The sequence below is a fragment of the Aphanomyces astaci genome (assembly GCF_000520075.1).
Source record: "Aphanomyces astaci strain APO3 unplaced genomic scaffold supercont1.34, whole genome shotgun sequence".
Lineage (NCBI taxonomy): Eukaryota > Oomycota > Saprolegniomycetes > Saprolegniales > Verrucalvaceae > Aphanomyces > Aphanomyces astaci.
In genome coordinates, this window is record NW_009798297.1 from 61,324 (window position 1) to 79,271 (window position 17,948).

General features: G+C 53.5%; 6 protein-coding genes across 14 annotated transcripts; 3 read left to right on the forward strand and 3 right to left on the reverse strand.

Moving 5' to 3' along the window:
• Positions 1–440: 440 nt before the first annotated feature.
• Positions 441–3,896, reverse strand: H257_11438 (hypothetical protein). 4 transcript variants are annotated; one of them, XM_009838361.1, is made up of 4 exons: positions 1,387–3,896; positions 899–1,330; positions 752–850; positions 441–695 (listed from the first exon to the last, which is right to left on the reverse strand). In XM_009838361.1, the coding sequence occupies exons 1-4, from the start codon at positions 3,844–3,846 to the stop codon at positions 525–527; spliced, it is 3,162 nt and encodes a 1,053-aa protein (XP_009836663.1). In that variant the 5' UTR covers positions 3,847–3,896; the 3' UTR covers positions 441–524. The 4 variants fall into 4 exon arrangements, with proteins under 4 accessions (XP_009836663.1, XP_009836660.1, XP_009836661.1 ...); XM_009838358.1 differs by having other exon boundaries at positions 441–850; positions 1,387–3,846; XM_009838359.1 differs by having other exon boundaries at positions 752–1,330; positions 1,387–3,846.
• Positions 3,897–4,075: 179 nt separating this feature from the next.
• H257_11439 (hypothetical protein) lies at positions 4,076–5,682 on the forward strand. Of its 4 annotated transcripts, XM_009838365.1 has the most exons (4): positions 4,076–4,265; positions 4,322–4,907; positions 4,955–5,122; positions 5,186–5,682. In XM_009838365.1, exons 1-4 carry the CDS (start codon positions 4,114–4,116, stop codon positions 5,555–5,557), a joined length of 1,278 nt encoding a protein of 425 aa, XP_009836667.1. In that variant the 5' UTR covers positions 4,076–4,113; the 3' UTR covers positions 5,558–5,682. The 4 variants fall into 4 exon arrangements, with proteins under 4 accessions (XP_009836667.1, XP_009836665.1, XP_009836664.1 ...); XM_009838363.1 differs by having other exon boundaries at positions 4,322–5,122; XM_009838362.1 differs by having other exon boundaries at positions 4,955–5,682.
• A 79-nt stretch (positions 5,683–5,761) lies between these two features.
• H257_11440 (hypothetical protein) lies at positions 5,762–9,037 on the forward strand. Its single transcript, XM_009838366.1, has 9 exons — positions 5,762–5,969; positions 6,018–6,121; positions 6,164–6,213; positions 6,260–6,643; positions 6,699–6,809; positions 6,858–7,121; positions 7,170–7,403; positions 7,461–8,409; positions 8,456–9,037. Exons 1-9 carry the CDS (start codon positions 5,788–5,790, stop codon positions 9,034–9,036), a joined length of 2,859 nt encoding a protein of 952 aa, XP_009836668.1. The 5' UTR covers positions 5,762–5,787; the 3' UTR covers position 9,037.
• On the reverse strand, positions 8,969–9,969 carry H257_11441. 2 transcript variants are annotated; one of them, XM_009838368.1, is made up of 2 exons: positions 9,847–9,969; positions 8,969–9,772 (listed from the first exon to the last, which is right to left on the reverse strand). In XM_009838368.1, the coding sequence occupies exons 1-2, from the start codon at positions 9,908–9,910 to the stop codon at positions 9,105–9,107; spliced, it is 732 nt and encodes a 243-aa protein (XP_009836670.1). In that variant the 5' UTR covers positions 9,911–9,969; the 3' UTR covers positions 8,969–9,104. The 2 variants fall into 2 exon arrangements, with proteins under 2 accessions (XP_009836670.1, XP_009836669.1); XM_009838367.1 differs by having other exon boundaries at positions 9,059–9,797; positions 9,847–9,863.
• Positions 9,970–10,232: 263 nt separating this feature from the next.
• On the forward strand, positions 10,233–12,098 carry H257_11442 (hypothetical protein). Its single transcript, XM_009838369.1, has 3 exons — positions 10,233–10,787; positions 10,852–11,484; positions 11,580–12,098. The coding sequence occupies exons 1-3, from the start codon at positions 10,284–10,286 to the stop codon at positions 12,012–12,014; spliced, it is 1,572 nt and encodes a 523-aa protein (XP_009836671.1). The 5' UTR covers positions 10,233–10,283; the 3' UTR covers positions 12,015–12,098.
• Positions 12,099–12,623: 525 nt separating this feature from the next.
• H257_11443 lies at positions 12,624–17,694 on the reverse strand. 2 transcript variants are annotated; one of them, XM_009838371.1, is made up of 10 exons: positions 14,791–17,694; positions 14,649–14,733; positions 14,335–14,599; positions 14,096–14,237; positions 13,942–14,022; positions 13,719–13,826; positions 13,589–13,650; positions 13,277–13,343; positions 13,025–13,171; positions 12,624–12,955 (listed from the first exon to the last, which is right to left on the reverse strand). In XM_009838371.1, exons 1-10 carry the CDS (start codon positions 17,674–17,676, stop codon positions 12,728–12,730), a joined length of 4,071 nt encoding a protein of 1,356 aa, XP_009836673.1. In that variant the 5' UTR covers positions 17,677–17,694; the 3' UTR covers positions 12,624–12,727. The 2 variants fall into 2 exon arrangements, with proteins under 2 accessions (XP_009836673.1, XP_009836672.1); XM_009838370.1 differs by lacking the exons at positions 12,624–12,955; positions 13,025–13,171; positions 13,277–13,343 and having other exon boundaries at positions 13,488–13,650.
• Between the last annotated feature and the right edge of the window lie 254 nt (positions 17,695–17,948).

The following is a 17,948-nucleotide window of genomic DNA, read 5'->3' on the forward strand; positions in this document are numbered from 1 at the left end:
ATTTTTAGCGCCCGTAGTAGCCGCGACGGTGACGGATCAGATCCTTCCGTTGCATGGCCGTCTGATCCTCATACTTCAACTTCAACGAGACTCCATTACCCCATCAGCACAATTGCACGCTCCACCTAACGTTGCAATGTGCAATCTCGACGACCATCAAGTATACGAATACACCATCGTTATAAGGCGACTGTCACATTGCACTGCAGTACACTAGGTTAGTTAGTGTACTACCCGGTAGTTTTACTGTACTAGTACACCACACTCCTTCTCTGCCCGATTAGATCGCACTTGCCACGCCATCACAGAGTTCGTGATCATAAGTAAAAGATTTCGTCGTCGCATCGTGTACATGTCCGATGTAGATACAGTTGCAGGATGTACTAAGGACTTACTCATATCCAATGACAACCACCACTGGTATAAGCTAACATTATAAATGTCGGACGAAACAATAAGATTTGGTTACGGGTACACTCAAGACTTGTTAACTAACACGTACATTGCGTCTACAAGTACGACTACTAGGTGGAGGACGCAGCGCGAGGTTTCCTTCCTTTGACGACGGCTGCCATCGACCGTCGATCTAACCGCTTCGTCTTTTGAATGGACGTGCCAGATGGATGGTGGACGTCGCTGCCTAGGAATGGCGACGACGACTGGCTGAACGACGTGGTATTGTCCTCCACATCACCCTAAAATACAACAATCGAGTGGATATCGTGCTGCGATTCTACGAGCTACGACGTACCCACTCATCCGACGCCATCGCATGCAACGAATAGAGCGCAACGGCGAGCTGGATCCACTGCACAAACATTTCCGAGCCCAAAAATACCGCCGACAGGCACTACAGTCTCCACCGTCAAAACTCGTCCAAGCCTTGACGATACAGTACCTGGAGGGACATGGACAAGAAGAACACTGGACTGTACAAGTTGCCCGTCTTGACCGCCGACAAGATGAACGAGATGAGCAACAGCTCGGCGCCGTTTAAGTCGAGCAGAAAGCTGTGGTGGCTCACGCCTTCGACCAAAAACACAAGCGGCAGCAGGATGCGAAACGTCGCGACCATCGCCGTCGACCCCTGCGTGCAAAATAGCTGGACGAGGAACGCATACCAGAGGCAGACGGGGGCCCACGGCGGGGCCCATGGGATCACGTACTGCACCAACAAGGGAAACAGGTACAGAAAGGCAAAACAGCTTGCGATGTTGCGGTTAAAGATCAGCCCACGCACGACAAACCGATGAAACTTGAGGCCAAACGACAACACGTGAAACCCACAGTGGAAGGCCAAGCTCAGCAACGTCGACGCCAGCCAGTGCGCCTACGAATAAATTGTAAGTCCGATTATCCGGACAGGTATATGCAATCATCATGTACATGCACAAGGAGCCAGGGAAGGCCCGTGGACGCGCCTGAAAAGGCCACCAGCCACACGCACGTCGACACAACGGCCGATTTGGCCACGCTCCATGCCGACCTCGGAACAGGCGCAAACAAGTCGTCGTCGTCGTCGTCGTCGTCGGGTGTTCGTTGCGGAGGCGGAGAACCCGCTGGATGGGCGCCGCTTGCGTCCGCGTCGTTTTTGCCATGGGGGTCTTGCTTTTTATGCGAGGACGACGGCTGCTTCAACCCACTGCCGTCGCCCTTCCGCTTGTCGACGGATCCTTTGGCAGCCCCCGACACTGCCGCCGAGGACGCGTCCGTCGTGCGTCGCGACTTCTTGTCCGACCGCTTCTTGGACGACGAAGGCGGTCGAGCGGGCATATCGTCTTCGGACGAAGGCGGGTGAAACTCTTGCGGCTGTGGGGGGGTCGCAGAGGCCACCACCTCTGGCTTGTCGGGCGATTCGTCGTGGCATGCAATAGGAGAGGGTCCTGGGGTCATGACGTCTTCTTCCAAAGGCGGCAAGTCGTCGGGTGTTGCTGCATCGTCATGTGCTTTTACTCGTTCCTCTCGCGGGGACGAGGAAGGGGAGGTGTCTGCCGACGTCGACACATTGTCCTGGGCAGAGCCATCCTCGTCAGAGTCGTCACGGCCAACACACACGTTGTCGTCCTCGACGTTGGACGCCTTGTTGGCCACCGCCGGAATTGATGACGGGTCGTCGTCACCTCGTCCGTCCTGGGAGACCATCTCGTCGCCATCCGTGGATTCGTCTGGTGCTGTCGGCCCTTCGCCCTCCACTTCCAACACGGGGGCTGCGATCGGCTCGTCGACTAACAGACTGCTATACAAGTTCTCCCGCCGTGGCGATACATGAGGACGAGCCTGCTGCACTGGATTTGCCTTTGTGGCTGTTCGACGGGTATTCGTCGTCGTCGTAGTAGTACTAGCCACGTCGGTAGGAATACTAGGAGGTGCAGCGGCACCGCCGGAAACAAGGGATTTGTCGGCCCGTGTCCCCCGTCGGGGTGTGGACCGGTCCGACTTCGGAACAGTTGCGAGGGGAGGCGGTCCGTCTGACGGGGCACCCTTGGGGAACTTTTCACGGTACAAAGGTCGTCGAGTGGAATGAGGCGGCGGCACAGCTGTCGAAGTGGCTGCACCCCGAGAACTAGTCCGCTGAGGCCCACTGGCCACTGGCACCTCCGCCGTCGGTTTCTTTGGAGACATGCCATCCCCCCCCCGCTGTTTGATGCGAATTTGGCCAGGCACCACGCGCTGCGGCTGGGCTGCCACGTGGGGGGACGACGACACAGGCCTTTGATCCACAAAGTGCATCGGGGACGAAGGCGTACTGTTCAATGTCGACGAAGAAGGAGCAGCATGTACGTCCGAGTCGAAGGACGACGCAGACGACGGCGAGCCATGGCGCTTGCCATGAAACTTGTCCTTGCCTCTCTCCTTGGGCTCCGAGCCGTAAGGACGTCCCCCGCCAGTTACACGCGGCGTGGAACCAGCGCGAACGGGCACCGGGGGCGGATGGGAGGACGGCGACGTGCCAAGGTCGTCCGAAGGAGGGGGTTCCAGAAACGTATTGCGAAATCGGTGGACGCCAATTGAGTTGCTGCCAGTGCCATAGTCGTGCTGGTCCTCGAGGTGCAATCTCGACGGGGGCTTCTGTACGACCACGACGGACGTGGTGTTGAGCTCAGCCAAGTCTTTGTTTGATTGCTGGTATCCAGAACGGCCAAACATGTTGGAGGCAGTCGCAGGAGGTGGCTGCTCGAGGTGGGTCGTCGGCGCAGGCGACGAATGCTGCAGAAACCCAAACGCTGCACGCAGCGACTCGTCCTTTCGATCGAGCATGCGATGTTGGGGCTGGAGAAACGAACTTCCCGCGGCGGATGGAAGAGGTATGTCCAAACCAGGCGGGGCGCGGAGTGGACCGCCGCTCGAAGATGTCGTTGTACTCATAAACGGAGATCGCGCAAAGGTCGAGGATGATGGAGTCTGTATAGGTTGAGATGACGCAGCTCCTGCATTGGTGTTTGGACCAAGGAAGGAAGAGGACCCGATCGAGCCGACACCGCCACCATTGGCTGGCGTGGATGACTCGCCAGGGGAACCACCAAACCGTCCGCCGTATCCGTAGCCTCCGAACGATCCAAAACCACCACCACCGAGTGGTCGATCCCGCGCGGCTGGTTTATTTGGCACCGCAACACCGCCTAAGCCTGAGAGGAGGGAGTTGTTTGGTTCGGTGGCTGCTACTGGCGTCATGCGGAAGTTCTGAGTGGTCGTCGTGGACGATTGTGCAGCACCGATGTAGCCAAACGAACTTGGCACGGGACTCGACATATCCAGCGTCCTTCGTGGAGGGGAGTCGTCCGCGATGCCACCAGGAAGGAAGTACAGCACCCCATTCTCGTCGTCGGACGAATCGGCACCGTTCATGTCGATTCGCTGTCGAGTTGGATTGTGTTTTTGTGCCAAACACACAACCACAGCCTATTAATTGTATTAATTGGCCAAGGGGTCGTCGTACATTCAAGTACATTGATCGTACATTAATTGGACGAAATGTACGTTAATAAGAAAATCAAGGTTAGTGTCGTACAATTCGGCGAATGTACAACGCATTGGAACCGTACGACCCCTGCACAACTTCAAGCAGGTTGGGTACCGAGCATTGCGATATTTCACCGACGCCCCCACATCGCGATGCTGCAGACGAGTGGCGCTAAGATTGCGAGAAGCTTTAGCACGATTGCATATGAGTCTTTCTTCACGGCACGGTCCCTTCGTCGACAGCCATCTGCCATCCGCTCGTTGCAGCCACTTGTGTCGCTTCCGGGCATGATCTCTCTTGGCGGGTTTGTGACGTCTCATCACTCTCGCACCTTGCATCGCTAACATTCGCGTTGTGTAGGGGCATGCCGAATCCATCTACGTTTCCTTTTGAAGCCATATCGATCAAGCTCAAGTCTGGGCATTCGATGGACATTCGAGGCCAGCCGCTCCAACAAGCCCTTCAATACTCTGCCACCCCAGGACTTCCTGAGCTGGTCCAGATCATTTCCACGCGCATGGAAGACGAGCACGAACCCCCGGCGTTATCTGAATCGCGAATGCTGTCCATCACGACAGGAAGCCAAGATGCGCTGTACAAGGCGTTTGAAATGCTCGTTGACGAAGATGACTCACTGTTGGTCGAATCACCGACGTATTCGGGCACATTGGCGCATTTACATGCGGTGAACTGCAAGCTTGTGTCGGTGCGCACTGATGGACAAGGTTTGGTACCAGAGCATCTGGCGTCCATTTTAGACAACTGGGACAACAAAACGAAGAAGCCAAAAGTGCTGTACACGATCCCCACCGGCGGCAACCCCACGGGTGTGAGCATGTCGTTCGAACGCAAGCAACAAGTGTACGCAATTGCCTCGAAGCATAATTTGATTGTGCTGGAAGACGATCCGTACTACTACCTGACGCTGAATGGTGCTCGCTCCAAGGTTTGTACTTCTGTACGAAGTTTTGCACTGACAACGAAATGGCGTAGTCGCTCCTTCATTTGGACGTCGACGGACGGGTGCTGCGCTTTGACTCGTACTCCAAGATTCTGTCCTCTGGCTTGCGTGTCGGGACTGTGTACGGCCCCAAAATGCTCATTGAACGCCTGAACTTGCACACGCAATCCGCCAATCTTCATAGCAGCGGGTTATCCCAGGTATACCACATATGCTTGTAGAACTGATCGCGACGAACCAGTGTATTACTTACATTCAAACAGGCCGTGGTGCTGGAGCTGTTCAAGCAGTGGGGTGAAAAGGGATGGAACGATCATGTCGAATCGGTGTGTGCATTTTACCGTGGCCAGCGCGATGCGTTCCTTCGTGCGTTGGAGAAAAACTTGACTGGATTAGCAACGTGGGAGGCCCCCGATGCGGGAATGTTCGTATGGATCAAGCTCGTTGGCGTCGACGATTCCAAGGCGCTGATTGAGCAAAAAGCTGTGGCCAGCAAGGTGCTGTTGGTGCCTGGGCAAGTATTTCTCCCTGACAACGTCAAGACATCGTACGTTCGCGCAGCCTACTCCACGGCTACCCCGGAGCAAATGGACATGGCGATCAGCCGCTTGGCCGCTCTTTTGAAGGAGAAGTAGTTAGAGCGTGCCCCATAGACGATAAACGCAAGCAAATGTGGAAGCGAGCTTCAACCTTGCAAAAAATGTCCACATTAAAAATGAACCAATCAAATGTCGCAAGTGATTCACAGGGCTAGGGTTTTCAACATACTTAACGCAAGATAAAAGAAACGTATCTTCGCAGAATGCGCGCGCAAATTCAACACATTTTGAATTGCGTTGGTGGAAGCAACTGCTCGGGAGCGAGGATGACGAAGCTGAGCGAGTTGATGCGCATGGGGGTAGCGAAACGAACGATGGCGCTAGAGAACATGGGAATGTCCAAGGGAAAGTCGCTTGCTGCTCTGGATGACGATCCCATGGACGTCCCCAAGCTTATTGCCCAAGAAACGAAGAAGTTCAAATATCGCACCGTCGTGAATATTGTGAAGTCCGTAGAGAGGTTCCTGTCAAGCACGTTCTGATATCCACATGGTAGAGTCATTCGTTGCTCGTATGTGGATTCCAAAGCATGCATGGAACGACTACAAAACGCGAACGTTGGACGAGCACTGCTGGAATCCCTTCGAGCGATGTCTAAAGGTACTCAGGTTGCTGGCAGTATCGACCCAAAACAGGTTGTAGACAATGAAGACCAAGCTATGGAGGGATTGCTGTCAAGCACCGCAGACCTGGTAGCGTACACTATCAAGAATGATCTGTTTTCAATTGTGAAAGTAGTTCGAATGGGACTTTTTCGCCAAGAGCGAGCGACGGTTGTTCATTGAGGAAATCTTTGCGATCATTCACACCCGATACACGAGCTGTGGATTGCTTTTGACGGAGGCGTTGAGCGTCATTATGACGATGTTCACGACGGATAGTGAAGGCGTGCTGAGTGAACTTCGGGCCAGCCGAAAGTGCCTCCCGTTGTTTTTTCAGATCGTTTGCAACATGCCCAAGACAAAGAGCTTTCATTTCCAAGCACTCCTCGTGGAAATTGTTTACCGCATCTTGCGCATGCTTCGAAAGTCAACGATCAAGAAGGACCAGGAGCTCACTCAAAAAATACTCGAGTCCCTTCCCCCAATATTGTCTCAAGGCATTCAAAGTGTCCCTCCCAAGGTACACCACACGAGTTGTTTAAACATTGGATACTGAAGCTCACTCGATCGTGTAGGAATTTCGAGCAGGCACAAGGCAACTGCTCAACCAATTCAACAAAGTTGTGGGGGTGGTGCAGTCCTTCCCCATCAAGGCACTTGCTTTTGAGTTCAAGTCGAACAAATCGGTGAGTCTCAAGTGATTGCAGTGACTCATTTACCTACTATGCACACAGATCACCATGGACGACGTCCAGTGGTTTGATATGGGCGGCATGACGTTTGAGGTCGAGATTGCAATCAACATCGCCGACGAAGTGGTCCAAGGAATTGCCAAGATCCATTGCTCCAACATTGATGGCTTCGCGACTGAAGGGACGTCTGCGATCAAGCTTCACATCAACAAATCCGTGTCCCTGGCCGATGTTGCCCCAAATGTGAACGATTCGGAATGGGGAGACATTCACGGACTCGTTGCCGTGTTGCGGGTCGATTCTGCTGTAAGTAGCATTGGTTGAGTTGTGTATTTCACAGAAGTTGTGGGGTAGATTTTTGAGAACATTGTGCCGACGTTGAAACTGCGATTCAAGAAGATCGAAAAGGAGGTTGCCACCACGTCGATTGCCGTCGAAACGCAGAGCAAGCTATCTACTGCTGCGGAATCATCCAAAGCCTTCTACAAGCTCATGGCTGATGCCAAAACCAAGCAAAAACCACACGAAAGTGCACGACCTCAACCTTCCGGATTAACGGCTGGTAATCGGGCTACCAAAAAGCAGGAGGTACGAACGAATTTACGCCATTGGAAAAACTTGCGTATCCGTTGTTGTATTGCATAGGCTGATACGGTAACAAGTCGGGCCATCAAGGCGGAGGGCATCAAAGAAGCCAACTTTGCTTCAACAACCAAAACCAAACAAGATCATCCCAAGGGGACACAACGCAAGCGGGCTGCAGATCGCCCGGTGCCTAAGCAGACGCCAAGTGTGCAAATTCCACCTCGACAGGCGACGGAAAGCAAACCCAGCCGGATTAAGCGCGAGCGTCAAGACGACCAAACATGGGACTTTGAACGGACTGACACTCGACCGAAGAACGCTTACAAGAAGCAGAAATCGCAAAAGGCGACCGTGGAAACCAGCTCCACGACAACGACGACAACCAAGTCGCCTCCAGTGAACCGATCGCGCATGGCGTTGTCCAAACCGGCCAAAGCGGCCGCGTCAATTCCAGCGCATGCGTGGAAACAAGAGTTGATCACACAGCACGATGCACCACAAAGCCACCGGTTCACGTTCAACCCATCTAAAAGCGTCGAAGACGATGCCAAAGAAATCCAGCGAGCAAAGCAACCACGCGCAACGACATTGACGACGAAATCCTCTTCAACCAACTCCCGTCGCCCGGCTTCGGATAAGTTTGCCATGCGCAAACCTAGCCAGGAAAAAGTAGTACCCCCACCAGAAATCAACAGCTCAAGTGTGGATGCTTCGGCACGATTCGCGGTACCGTTGAAGTCATCCCATGACGAGCCTGACCACCGCGGGGGCTTTAAAAGTAAACCGTACGAAGGAACGAACGGGCTGCATGCAGTGATGGAAAGTCTCGACAACTTTTCGAGCGAAATCAAGCACCAGCAGATGGAGTACGAACGAGCACAGCCGGTGTCTCCATCACAATCCACGGCCAGTGGTGGCGACATGGAGATTCAATCGACGACGTCCAGTCAATCGTCGTGCAAGGCGCCAACTCCGCTAAAGGCATTACCAAGCTACCACGTCATAGCAGGTATCGTATTGGCGTTTGAATGAGCATGAAAACGAACTCGTTGTAGCGTCACCACGGCAAAAACGACCTTTGACGCACACGCAACGACAAGAAGCGACGAAAGTGCAACCCACACTGTCCCCACAAGATACACAAATAGACTTGTTGGACAGATTCAAAGGCCTGGCCGACGCAATATTGGACCAGCAAGAGCGATATCGCCACAGCCAGCTTCAACACGTGGTCCAGCACAACGTGGACAAGTTTGAGAAGTCGCTCGGTGAATACGCCAACACATTGCGCGCTCGTGTAGGCTTCCATGCAATCGAAGCAGCGTTTCAGGATGCCGCGACGCAGCATCGCGCACAAGTCGAGGCGGTGAAGTGTAGTTTGGACGAAACCCTCTTCACCGTGGAAGGAAGCGAAGTTGTGGACGAAGAGCTGCTTTCGGACTGCGCCACGTTGAAGCAATTTGTCATGCAAAGTGGCCGAAGCATGCTGCAAGATCGAATGAAAGCACTGAACAAGAAGGTGGAGTCGTGTCGCACCAAACGAAAGCACCAAATGCAAACCAAGTTGAAGGACATCAAGGACAAGTTCAACTCGAACGACCTGCTCGCCATGCAGACCCTTCTCGGCCGCATTTAATCCCCAGCCTCGCCGCCGTCGGCGGCACGAAGCGTCGCACGTATTGCATTTTGGATTCAAGTCGTTGATTAGTTTCTCTTGTGTCTAAGAAAGTTGCTAATCAAGGCCAAGAATCGCTTGGCGTCCACGTCCGTGTACGCGTCCAACGACGCTTTGGCTCGTGCGATGTCGTCCGCACTGCCAAGTCGCGACTTGCACAAATCCCACAGCGTTTCCGTGAAGCAGTACTGCACGTCGAATTCAGGATGGCCCTGAGCACACAAAATGTTGCGCGCGGCCCCCGTCACAAACGCTTCGTTCGCACACGAGTCGGAATGCGCGACCAAATCGGCCCCCGGAGGCAACACGCTCACCCAATCGCCATGCACTTCGAGCAAGTTCAACGACGCCGGTACCGGGCCCAGCAGGTTGCCACTTGACGGCAAAAAGTGAACTGTCTCTGCCTTCATGACAAATTTCTCACTCGGACCTGCGACACCGCCCAGCGCATGGGCCACGAGTTGGTGGCCGAAGCAGCCGCCGTACAAATTGGGCGTGCCCGTGCTTGCCACATGTTGAATGATCTCAATCAACGCTTTGTACCACGGCAACTCGTCTCGGACGTTGTAATGGGATCCTGTGATGACAATCCCATCGTAGTTGTCTTGAAGGACCGTCGCCAACGAGTCGCCCGTCGCGGGGTTCACCACCGTCCACGAATCGCCTTCGCGCGCCAACCCGTCGATGAACATGTCGCCTAGCGTAGCATCGTCGTCGGAACACTAAGAAGCAGATCACGGAGATAAGGAGGAAACACATTGTCGGTCGTACTGTAGGTACGCTTCTTCCATCGCTCCACAGCATCTTCCGTGTGAATCACGCAAAACCGCGGCATTGCGATTTTCGACTCGTGGCGAACGTCGTCGAAGGTTACGCCGGCGTGCTGAATACCTGCCCATTCAACCACAAATTCAGCGAAATGTCAACTGTATTTGCTGTGTTCCTGTACCGAATACCTACAAACCTCAATAAATGGTCACAAGACATTTCTCGTGGTGGGATTGGCTATAATTGGTACGAAATGTTGCCCTGCTTCGTCTTATTGGCTAGTTTGTGTGTGATTGTTGTTGTGTGATTGGCTCTAAATGTTGTGCTCGCTCGTCTTATTGGCTACGGGTAGTTTTACCCAGTTGCACGACGATCACCGAGTGGCATGACAATTGACGACATAACATGCAGATCTATCCGCTTGTCATTGATCATTCAACATGATGCACATCGACCCGCGTGACACGGACGTGGACAGCACGCGGTCGTGCGTAGATAACGTTGCCTACATCGTGGAGCAGAAGGATATGCCGTCGTTGCATCGATCGCCCCCGCGTCAATGCAACGACATGTTATTCCTCATCGCGTTTCTGGCCGTGATCGGGATGACCGTAGCGTTTGCCGTGCAATTCGGTCCTAAGTTCATCCAGGAGACGCAGCTCCGAGACAATCCCGATACGACCGGCTTCAAGAAGGTCCTCAACTACGCGGCGATGTGCGGCGGCGCGTCGATTGGCATTTCCCTCGCGTGGATTGTGACCATGATGTTCCTGGGCGAGTTTGTCATTTGGGCGTCGTTGTTCTTCATGATCGGTGCGTGTGTGTTTGCCGGCATCTTCATGACCAAGAAACTACACGAGCGCGAAGCCAAGGTGTACTGGTGGCCGGCGCCCGTATTTGGGCTCTTGGCGCTCCTCATCACGTTGTACGCCGTGTGCATCCGCGTACGTTAGTCCGTCCATATTGTACCGTCGTTCGTTCCCATCATATTCATCACGTATCGTTTAGAAACGGGTGAAATTCGCGGCCGTGCACCTGAAAATCGCCGGTAGCGCCATCGTCCGGCTGCCCATGACGCTCATTGTGGCATTGGTCATGGTCGTGGTGCAGTTGGCGTGGGCCATCACGTGGTTCCTTGGCGTGTATGGTCTCTTCGACCACCTCGAGTACATCAAGCCCAACCACCATTGCGCTGACCCACATTCCGCCGCCAAGTGCAAACTTCATGTGAAATACGGTCCGATCGTTGGCCTTTCGGTACCGATGCTCGCCGTGTTCTTTTGGGGCGCCATGGTCGTCAAGAACATCGTGGCAGTCACGGTGGCCGGCACCGTGGCGGCGTGGAAGGTCAACGTCAGTACCCCGCTCATCACACTGGGCGCGTGGGGCCGCGCCATGACGCTGAGCTTGGGCAGCATTTGCTTTGGCTCGTTGGTTGTGGCCATCTTGGAAGCCATCCAAACGGTCCTCAATTCGATTTCGATGGTCGCGGCCCGGAGCGGCAACTGCGTCGCCGCGTGCATCGTCGGCTGCTTGGCGTGTTGCCTCGGCTGCATCAAAAACATGGTCGAAACGTTCAACCGGTATGCGTACGCGTACGTGGGCATCCACGGGATCAGCTTCCTCAAAGCGGGGCGGCAGGTCTGTATATTATCATCTTCCTGTTCCATGTATATATATATATATATCAACCGACAAGGGGAACGGCCCGCCTCTGACAGATCGGTCGTGGCTAGGTATCGCAACTGTTTCACAGCAAAGGGTGGACAGGTGTAGTGAACGACGACTTGACGCAAAAGGTGTTTTGGCTTGGCAATTTGGTCGTGGGGGGGCTCACTTCGTTTGTGGCTGTGACGGTTGTGGCCGATCAAGTGGAAAACCAGTCGTTTCAGTTCCCAGGAGTCAAGCGCCCAGAGTACATGGTCGGCCTCGTGGCGTTCCTTATCGGGTACATCGTCAACAACTTGTTCATGTCGGTCATGGGTGGCGCAGTGACGACGATCTTTGTGTTGTGGGCCGAAGACCCGCTCGGGTGGTCGCTCACGCAACCGAAACACTACGCCGCCTTGCACAACGCGTGGCTACGGATCTACCCCGACGAGTACAACCACGGCCAAGGAGGCAATCCACCGTCGGAACTTGGCAACAAGCCACACGCGATGCCTGCATAAGTCTTATTCTAATACACAAGTTACATCCTATGGATGTAGGTAGTGTCGAATGGGGGCATATTGTGTGTGCCATAAACGAGTAGTAGTAGTACTAGTAGTAGTACCACCGTTAGTCGTATATATATATATTGTTGTGTTTATTCTAAACTGGAACACAACCAAATGTGGAGAAGAATCGGCAAAAGGATTTAGCCCAATCAGATTGCAGGATCATCAACTTCGAATTAGTGTATGAATTCAATTAGTGTGCTACCACTCACCAGCGGACACCATTGCAATTCTCCCACTAAATACTCCAAAGTTCAATGATATGGCTTTAGTTGTCCTGCTGACAATATTGATGCAAGCGATGCTTTGTAAAGAGCCAACTACAAGGACAATGGAAATATCATACTAGTCTATATATATTGATGCAAGCGATGCTTTGTAAAGAGCCAACCACAAGGACAATGGAAATATCATACTAGTCTATATATATTGATGCAAGCGATGCTTTGTAAAGAGCCAACCACAAGGACAATGGAAATATCATACTAGTCTATATATATTGATGCAAGCGATGCTTTGTAAAGAGCCAACCACAAGGACAATGGAAATATCATACTAGTCTATATTTTGCAGCCTGCGGCAAAAGATAGTGTCTATATGGTAGTGTCATGACAAACTTGACAGATGCAATTTGCCATTTGGCGGAAATAATTTGAGATGTTTGGTTAGACTGCACTGAGCGTCGTGGATGTGCTTGACGACCCTCGCCGGTCCCGCCGAGCCGACGAATTCAGTCGGAGGCGCATCGTCCACGACGCCTGCGACTCGTCCGGCTCTGTTCGCATGCGCTGATCGTCCTCGAACGTTTCGATGGCGGCTTTGGACTCGACGACATGCGACCGATTGTACCGTTCTTCTTCGTTTGGGAACGGCAAGGACATGTGAAGGATTTCCTAAATACATTTCCACAACTAGAGTTAGTCGACCCATCTACAAATCCACAACAATTATTAGACACATACTTCCACGGCGTGGTTGGACTGGAACGGATATGGCACGCTTTGAAACTTGATCAAATCTTGCGCCAATGTCCCGATCAAGCGCAGGCGGTTGAAATTCACATACGAATCCTCTTCATATTTCGGCAATTCGTTCAGACCTACAATGTTCTACAAGCAACGGAAATGTGTGTATCCATTTATTAATATATTCGTATATATATATATATGTCCAGCACAGGATGCTGTATATTATATATTGTGGTTGTGCCGAACCTGTAAAAATAGCCCGAGAAACGGCATGCAAGGAGGTTGGACCGACTTCATCACACGATTCATTTCTCTACAACAGTATTGTACGTTCGAGTGAAATTCCATTGTGTTGTGGTGTTGGATTTTAAATCGATTTGATTGGCTACTTCGATGAGCTCTAAATTATTAACCAATCAAAACCTTCTCAATGAAACTCAACCAATCAGATCGATTGTGGATCAGTATCAACAGTTAAAATTGTATCTTCGCCAACAGAAACGATCTCGTCCATCCCAAACACAATCAGAGGTTTTAGTATGATAGTAGTAATCTTACCTGCTTCCGCTTTGGGTATACACTTGGAGTTTGCGGAGTTTTCCAGTATACTCTCGACCCAACTATAGACTTTCGTTATAGACAACGACCCGAACCAATATGTTGGGAATATATATATATAGGTTCGTACATGACCAAACGTAATCTTCAACCGAAAGATGGGAGTCGACTGCAGCGCATACACAATCGCAATGAACGAGTCAAAGTTTTGGAACGCTGCAAAGCAAATCTCAGCCACCTACGGCAAACAACAACATGGCATTTGATGTAGTTCAACAAGAGTCGTTTGACTAGCAACTACTACGATCAGTAGCCACGACGACGACGACGAAGACAAGGAGGTGGTGACGTACGTCGATAAAGAAGCAAATGACACGCACGCGGTCACTTGGCGAGTCTTGGAGCAAAATGGAATTCGTAACAACGTCCGACAACTACGTACATGCGATACAGTACACACACATATATATATATACAAAATATCGGTAATTAAAGAGTGGTACGTACATGTTGAAACCAGTGGCGGGCCGACAAGAAGCCAATGTCTTGGCATTTTGGGAGGAGCAACTGGCGGATCGGTATCCGGCAAAACAGCGCATGGCTCAGCAATGTGACGTGGCGAGCAAAATCAAACGCAGTCGTTGTGGTCCTACACCCAAAAGTCATTTCGATCATTCAAGAACATGACGTTCGATACAAGAACATGGCGTTCGATACAAGAACATGGCGTTCGATACTGGACGTACAGCGAGAGCCGAGGGAGGGGGTCGTTCAGGTCGTTGGTCAAGGGCTTTCTAGCTGCGTACATCTCCGTCATGTGCTGGTACAAGTCCTCGTACAGCGTCGAGGGCGGCCCGACGTTGTACACGGCCGAGAGTTTGGCCATTTGGAGGTGCACCATGGGCATGGAGGCACGGGTGATTGCCACGCAGTCAGCAAATGCGTCCGTCGTCACCACGTCGGGATACAAGACCCCGACCAAGCTCAGAAAGAGCATCCCGCCGCAGTGATCTACAATAATACACCCCCATTCAGCCGCATACGGCAATGGACAGCCTACTGTCTCGTTGCAAACTGCCACCGCCCCCCCATGCACTCCACGCTTGCTTGAGTTTGGATTTCGCGTCGGGGTGGCCAAACTTTGCCTAGACACATACAAAACAGATCCGATCATTTGTTAACATGATTGGCAACGACCGTACCTTGAACAAGGCCAAAAGGTCTGTAATGTCCATGTACGCTTGAAAGTTGAGCACAAACGACACCATTTCATGCACGCACGTCGACTTGTCTGCGACCAAGTACGCCAAAATGTCTTCGATCTTTCCGTTTTGGATGCGCCATCGTTTCAAATCCCCGAGCTCGACCAGCGACACGTGCAAGTGCTTCATGTAGCTCGTCGGGGGCACGTACTCGCCGTGGTCCCTCGGGTGTTTGCGGTAGTCTTTGGCCGTATCCCCAAACACGTCCTCGACGTGCCCGTCCGCCCCCTTCTCCAGACACAGCTCCATCGCGTCCTTCATCGTTTTCGGGTCGAGCGACGTCGCGGCAAAGTGCACAACATATCGCCCCCATACGTCGCTGCACCGCATCGTGGCGGGGTCGGCCACGAGGAGCCGAAACCCGCGCAAGAATGCGGCGCCATCCGAAGCATGTTTGCGGTAGTTGCTGAGGAACACCATGGCGGGGATCCATCCGTCGCGATTGCCCGCCGTCAACGACGCCCCGGCCGCCACGAGTCGGGCGATGACGTCCACATGACCGGTGGATGCTGCCACATGCAGCGCCGTCTCCTTGTTGTTGGTTGCGGCCGATACACTGGCGCCTTTGAGGAGCAGAAAATCCACCAACGACAGGTCCCCCCGACGCACACACTCGATGAGCGGCGAGGTGCCCGTCGCCCATGCCAACGCGCGCACCGATGCCCCGAGCCCCACGAGGGTGACCACGCCTTCCTTGCTTCCCGCGCGACATTGGACGAGCAGCGGCGTCCGGCCATCCTTGTCGGGCAGGTCGACAATCGCGCCGTACGAAAGCAGCAGCGGCGCGATCTCTGCGACGTTGGCCACGAGCATGTGCAACGGCGTCGTTAGTTGGTAGTTGGTCCGTTGGTTGGCGTCCAATGCGACGTCGTCTACGAGGTAGCGGACGAGGTCGACGTTGCCGCCGCGGACCGCCGCGTGCAATGCCAGGTCCGGCACGGTCGTGGTCGTGGGTGGTGGTCGGGCGTTGGCTGAGAAAGCGAGCGCCGTCGGAGTCCAAAGACACGGCCCATGCAAGTTGAGTTGCGGAGTATTCTGGTCGACAATGAACCGGACGGTGGCCAGGTCGCCTCGGTCCGCGGCCGAGCAGAGGAGGTAGTGGTAGCATGCCGTGGACAGAAACCCATCGATGTCGGCGACGAAGAGCAGCCGCTTGGGCAACTTGGCGCGGCGCACGAGGCTGACAATGTCTGGCAGAGTCGACACGGCCACAAACGTGTCGTTGATCGCGACGAGCACAAGACCAGGCTGGACCGTCGCACTCAAGTTGGCCTGCGAGTACTTTAGAACAAACGCCACGCGGGCGCCGCGGTCCTGCGGCAAATGCGAAACGAACTGAATGCCGAGGTCAGGCGTTGCAAACGTCACCGACACGACCGATGTCGGGCTCGCGACGCTGGACAGCATCGACGAAGGTGACGACGAAGGGGAGAAGGGTGTCGTGATGTTGAAATCGGCCACCCATGCCACCGCGTCGACAAGCAACTGCACTGGACCGTCTAGCCCAGGGAACGGCAGGTACTTTTGAACGAGGCGCAGGATGGCCGCTTGCACGGCGAGGTCGACGACGCTGGCATGTATGCACATGTACCGATACGCGGCGGGGGCGGCGGCAAATTTGGAGCCAAGCATGTCCACGGCGCGCTGGAATATGCGCATCTTGTGTGTCGGAAGGGAGGCCGTGTCGAGGGCGGAGAAGGTCGCGATGGCGTCCGACCAGTCCGTGTCGGCGGTCGCCAAGACTGCCGCGTCAAAGATATGGCCAGCCGGAAGACTTTGCAGGATGGCCAGGCGCGCTTGCACGCGGGACGTGGGCACGTCATGGAGGTGCCTGTGGAACGTGTCTTGAAGTGGGAGAAAGATGCGATCTTCGAGGACGACGTGGATGCCCATGATGGCGTCGAATGGAACGACACGGTACTCGCCAGTTGTGAACAAGGACATATGGCTGGTCACGATTTGCTGGGTCATAAAGTGGACGAAACTGAGGATCGTGCCGGCTTTGAACCCTTCCAACGGCGTGGCGACGCTTTGGACGGCCAAGATGGACGACGTCGTCACGGGTGTAAACCCAGAGGTACTGGAAAGTACCCGACGCTGAAACCGGAGCATCTGCGCTGTCCACCCCGTCGGGCTAGCCGACGTCTCGGAACCAAGCAGGGTAGCCATCGTGGCTTCCGAATCAAAGGCCCCCACGTGACGATCGAGACCCTCATATTCCGGGGGAGGGTGCAGGCGGACGTGGCGGAGGTGGCGCACCCATGTGTCAGCTTCGTCGCCCGTCTCGCAACTGCACAGGAGTGTGTAGAACCCCTTTGTGATGCAGAACGCGTACGTGTGCTCGACGCGATGGACGTCGACGAACTGAACTTGCACGATGCCGTCGTTGAGGTCGACCTTTCCTTTGGACTTTTTGCGGTTCGATTTCTTGAAGTACTCGAGCTTGGCGTCGGACGTCAAGACGAACCACCGCTTCTTCCACGTGTGCCAATTGTGGCCACGCTTGATCAGCCAGCCATCGTGCACGACATGGGGACTCCCTGGAGCGATAGCCAAGTCCACGTCCAAGTTGGAAATCCCGTTTTCGAACGAACTGAACGTGCGGCGCTCTTGGTCGTTGGCTACAGAACTGCGCGCCGACGACACGGACGACTGAAACGATGGACGAATCGCCCATTCTTCGTCGTCGACAGTGGTGGATTCTTCATCCTGGCTACCAAGACTCCATAATTCGCGAAGCAACTGCCGTCCCGAGGGCGGAAGGCCACCTCCACTGTCCGCTGGTAGCTGGATCGGCGCGTCCGCCTGCTGCGGCGACGTCGCCATTTCGTTTTTAGTTTCTCAGTGAGTCGAAACCGTTCTGATTGGCTGAAATATATTGCCCAGTACTTGAAGTTAATACTACGGAGTAATTGCCAAAATATGCTTCAAATTGACCTTAACGTTACCAGTAACAGAGAAGCGTTATCAAAAAGTCAAAAAAGTGTTAATTCTTCAATTTTAGAAACTGGTAAGTTGATCAAAGAAATTAATCAAAGTCAAAATACTTTTCTAATGTGAGGTCTGAACTTTGCGACCAAATTAGTGTTTCTAGTATA

Bases quoted from the DNA above. Each gene is read 5' to 3' on its own strand.
- H257_11438 (XM_009838361.1), bottom strand. From the start codon at position 3,846: ATGAACGGTGCCGATTCGTCCGACGACGAGAATGGGGTGCTGTACTTC. The intron at 1,331-1,386 runs GTACATGATGAT...ATTTATTCGTAG, and splicing joins TTCCCTGGCTCCTTGTGCAT to GCGCACTGGCTGGCGTCGAC. The intron at 696-751 runs GTACGTCGTAGC...GTTGTATTTTAG, and splicing joins CGATGGCGTCGGATGAGTGG to GGTGATGTGGAGGACAATAC.
- H257_11439 (XM_009838365.1), top strand. From the start codon at position 4,114: ATGCTGCAGACGAGTGGCGCTAAGATTGCGAGAAGCTTTAGCACGATT. The intron at 4,908-4,954 runs GTTTGTACTTCT...GAAATGGCGTAG, and splicing joins TGAATGGTGCTCGCTCCAAG to TCGCTCCTTCATTTGGACGT. The intron at 5,123-5,185 runs GTATACCACATA...ACATTCAAACAG, and splicing joins ATAGCAGCGGGTTATCCCAG to GCCGTGGTGCTGGAGCTGTT.
- H257_11440 (XM_009838366.1), top strand. From the start codon at position 5,788: ATGACGAAGCTGAGCGAGTTGATGCGCATGGGGGTAGCGAAACGAACG. The intron at 5,970-6,017 runs GTCCGTAGAGAG...TCCACATGGTAG, and splicing joins ACCGTCGTGAATATTGTGAA to AGTCATTCGTTGCTCGTATG. The intron at 7,404-7,460 runs GTACGAACGAAT...TGTATTGCATAG, and splicing joins GGGCTACCAAAAAGCAGGAG to GCTGATACGGTAACAAGTCG.
- H257_11441 (XM_009838368.1), bottom strand. From the start codon at position 9,910: ATGCCGCGGTTTTGCGTGATTCACACGGAAGATGCTGTGGAGCGATGG. The intron at 9,773-9,846 runs GTACGACCGACA...ATGCTACGCTAG, and splicing joins ATGGAAGAAGCGTACCTACA to GCGACATGTTCATCGACGGG.
- H257_11442 (XM_009838369.1), top strand. From the start codon at position 10,284: ATGATGCACATCGACCCGCGTGACACGGACGTGGACAGCACGCGGTCG. The intron at 10,788-10,851 runs GTACGTTAGTCC...CGTATCGTTTAG, and splicing joins TGTACGCCGTGTGCATCCGC to AAACGGGTGAAATTCGCGGC. The intron at 11,485-11,579 runs GTCTGTATATTA...GGTCGTGGCTAG, and splicing joins TCCTCAAAGCGGGGCGGCAG to GTATCGCAACTGTTTCACAG.
- H257_11443 (XM_009838371.1), bottom strand. From the start codon at position 17,676: ATGGCGACGTCGCCGCAGCAGGCGGACGCGCCGATCCAGCTACCAGCG. The intron at 14,600-14,648 runs GTAGGCTGTCCA...GTATTATTGTAG, and splicing joins TGGCAGTTTGCAACGAGACA to ATCACTGCGGCGGGATGCTC. The intron at 12,956-13,024 runs GTATGTGTCTAA...AAATGTATTTAG, and splicing joins AGTCCAACCACGCCGTGGAA to GAAATCCTTCACATGTCCTT.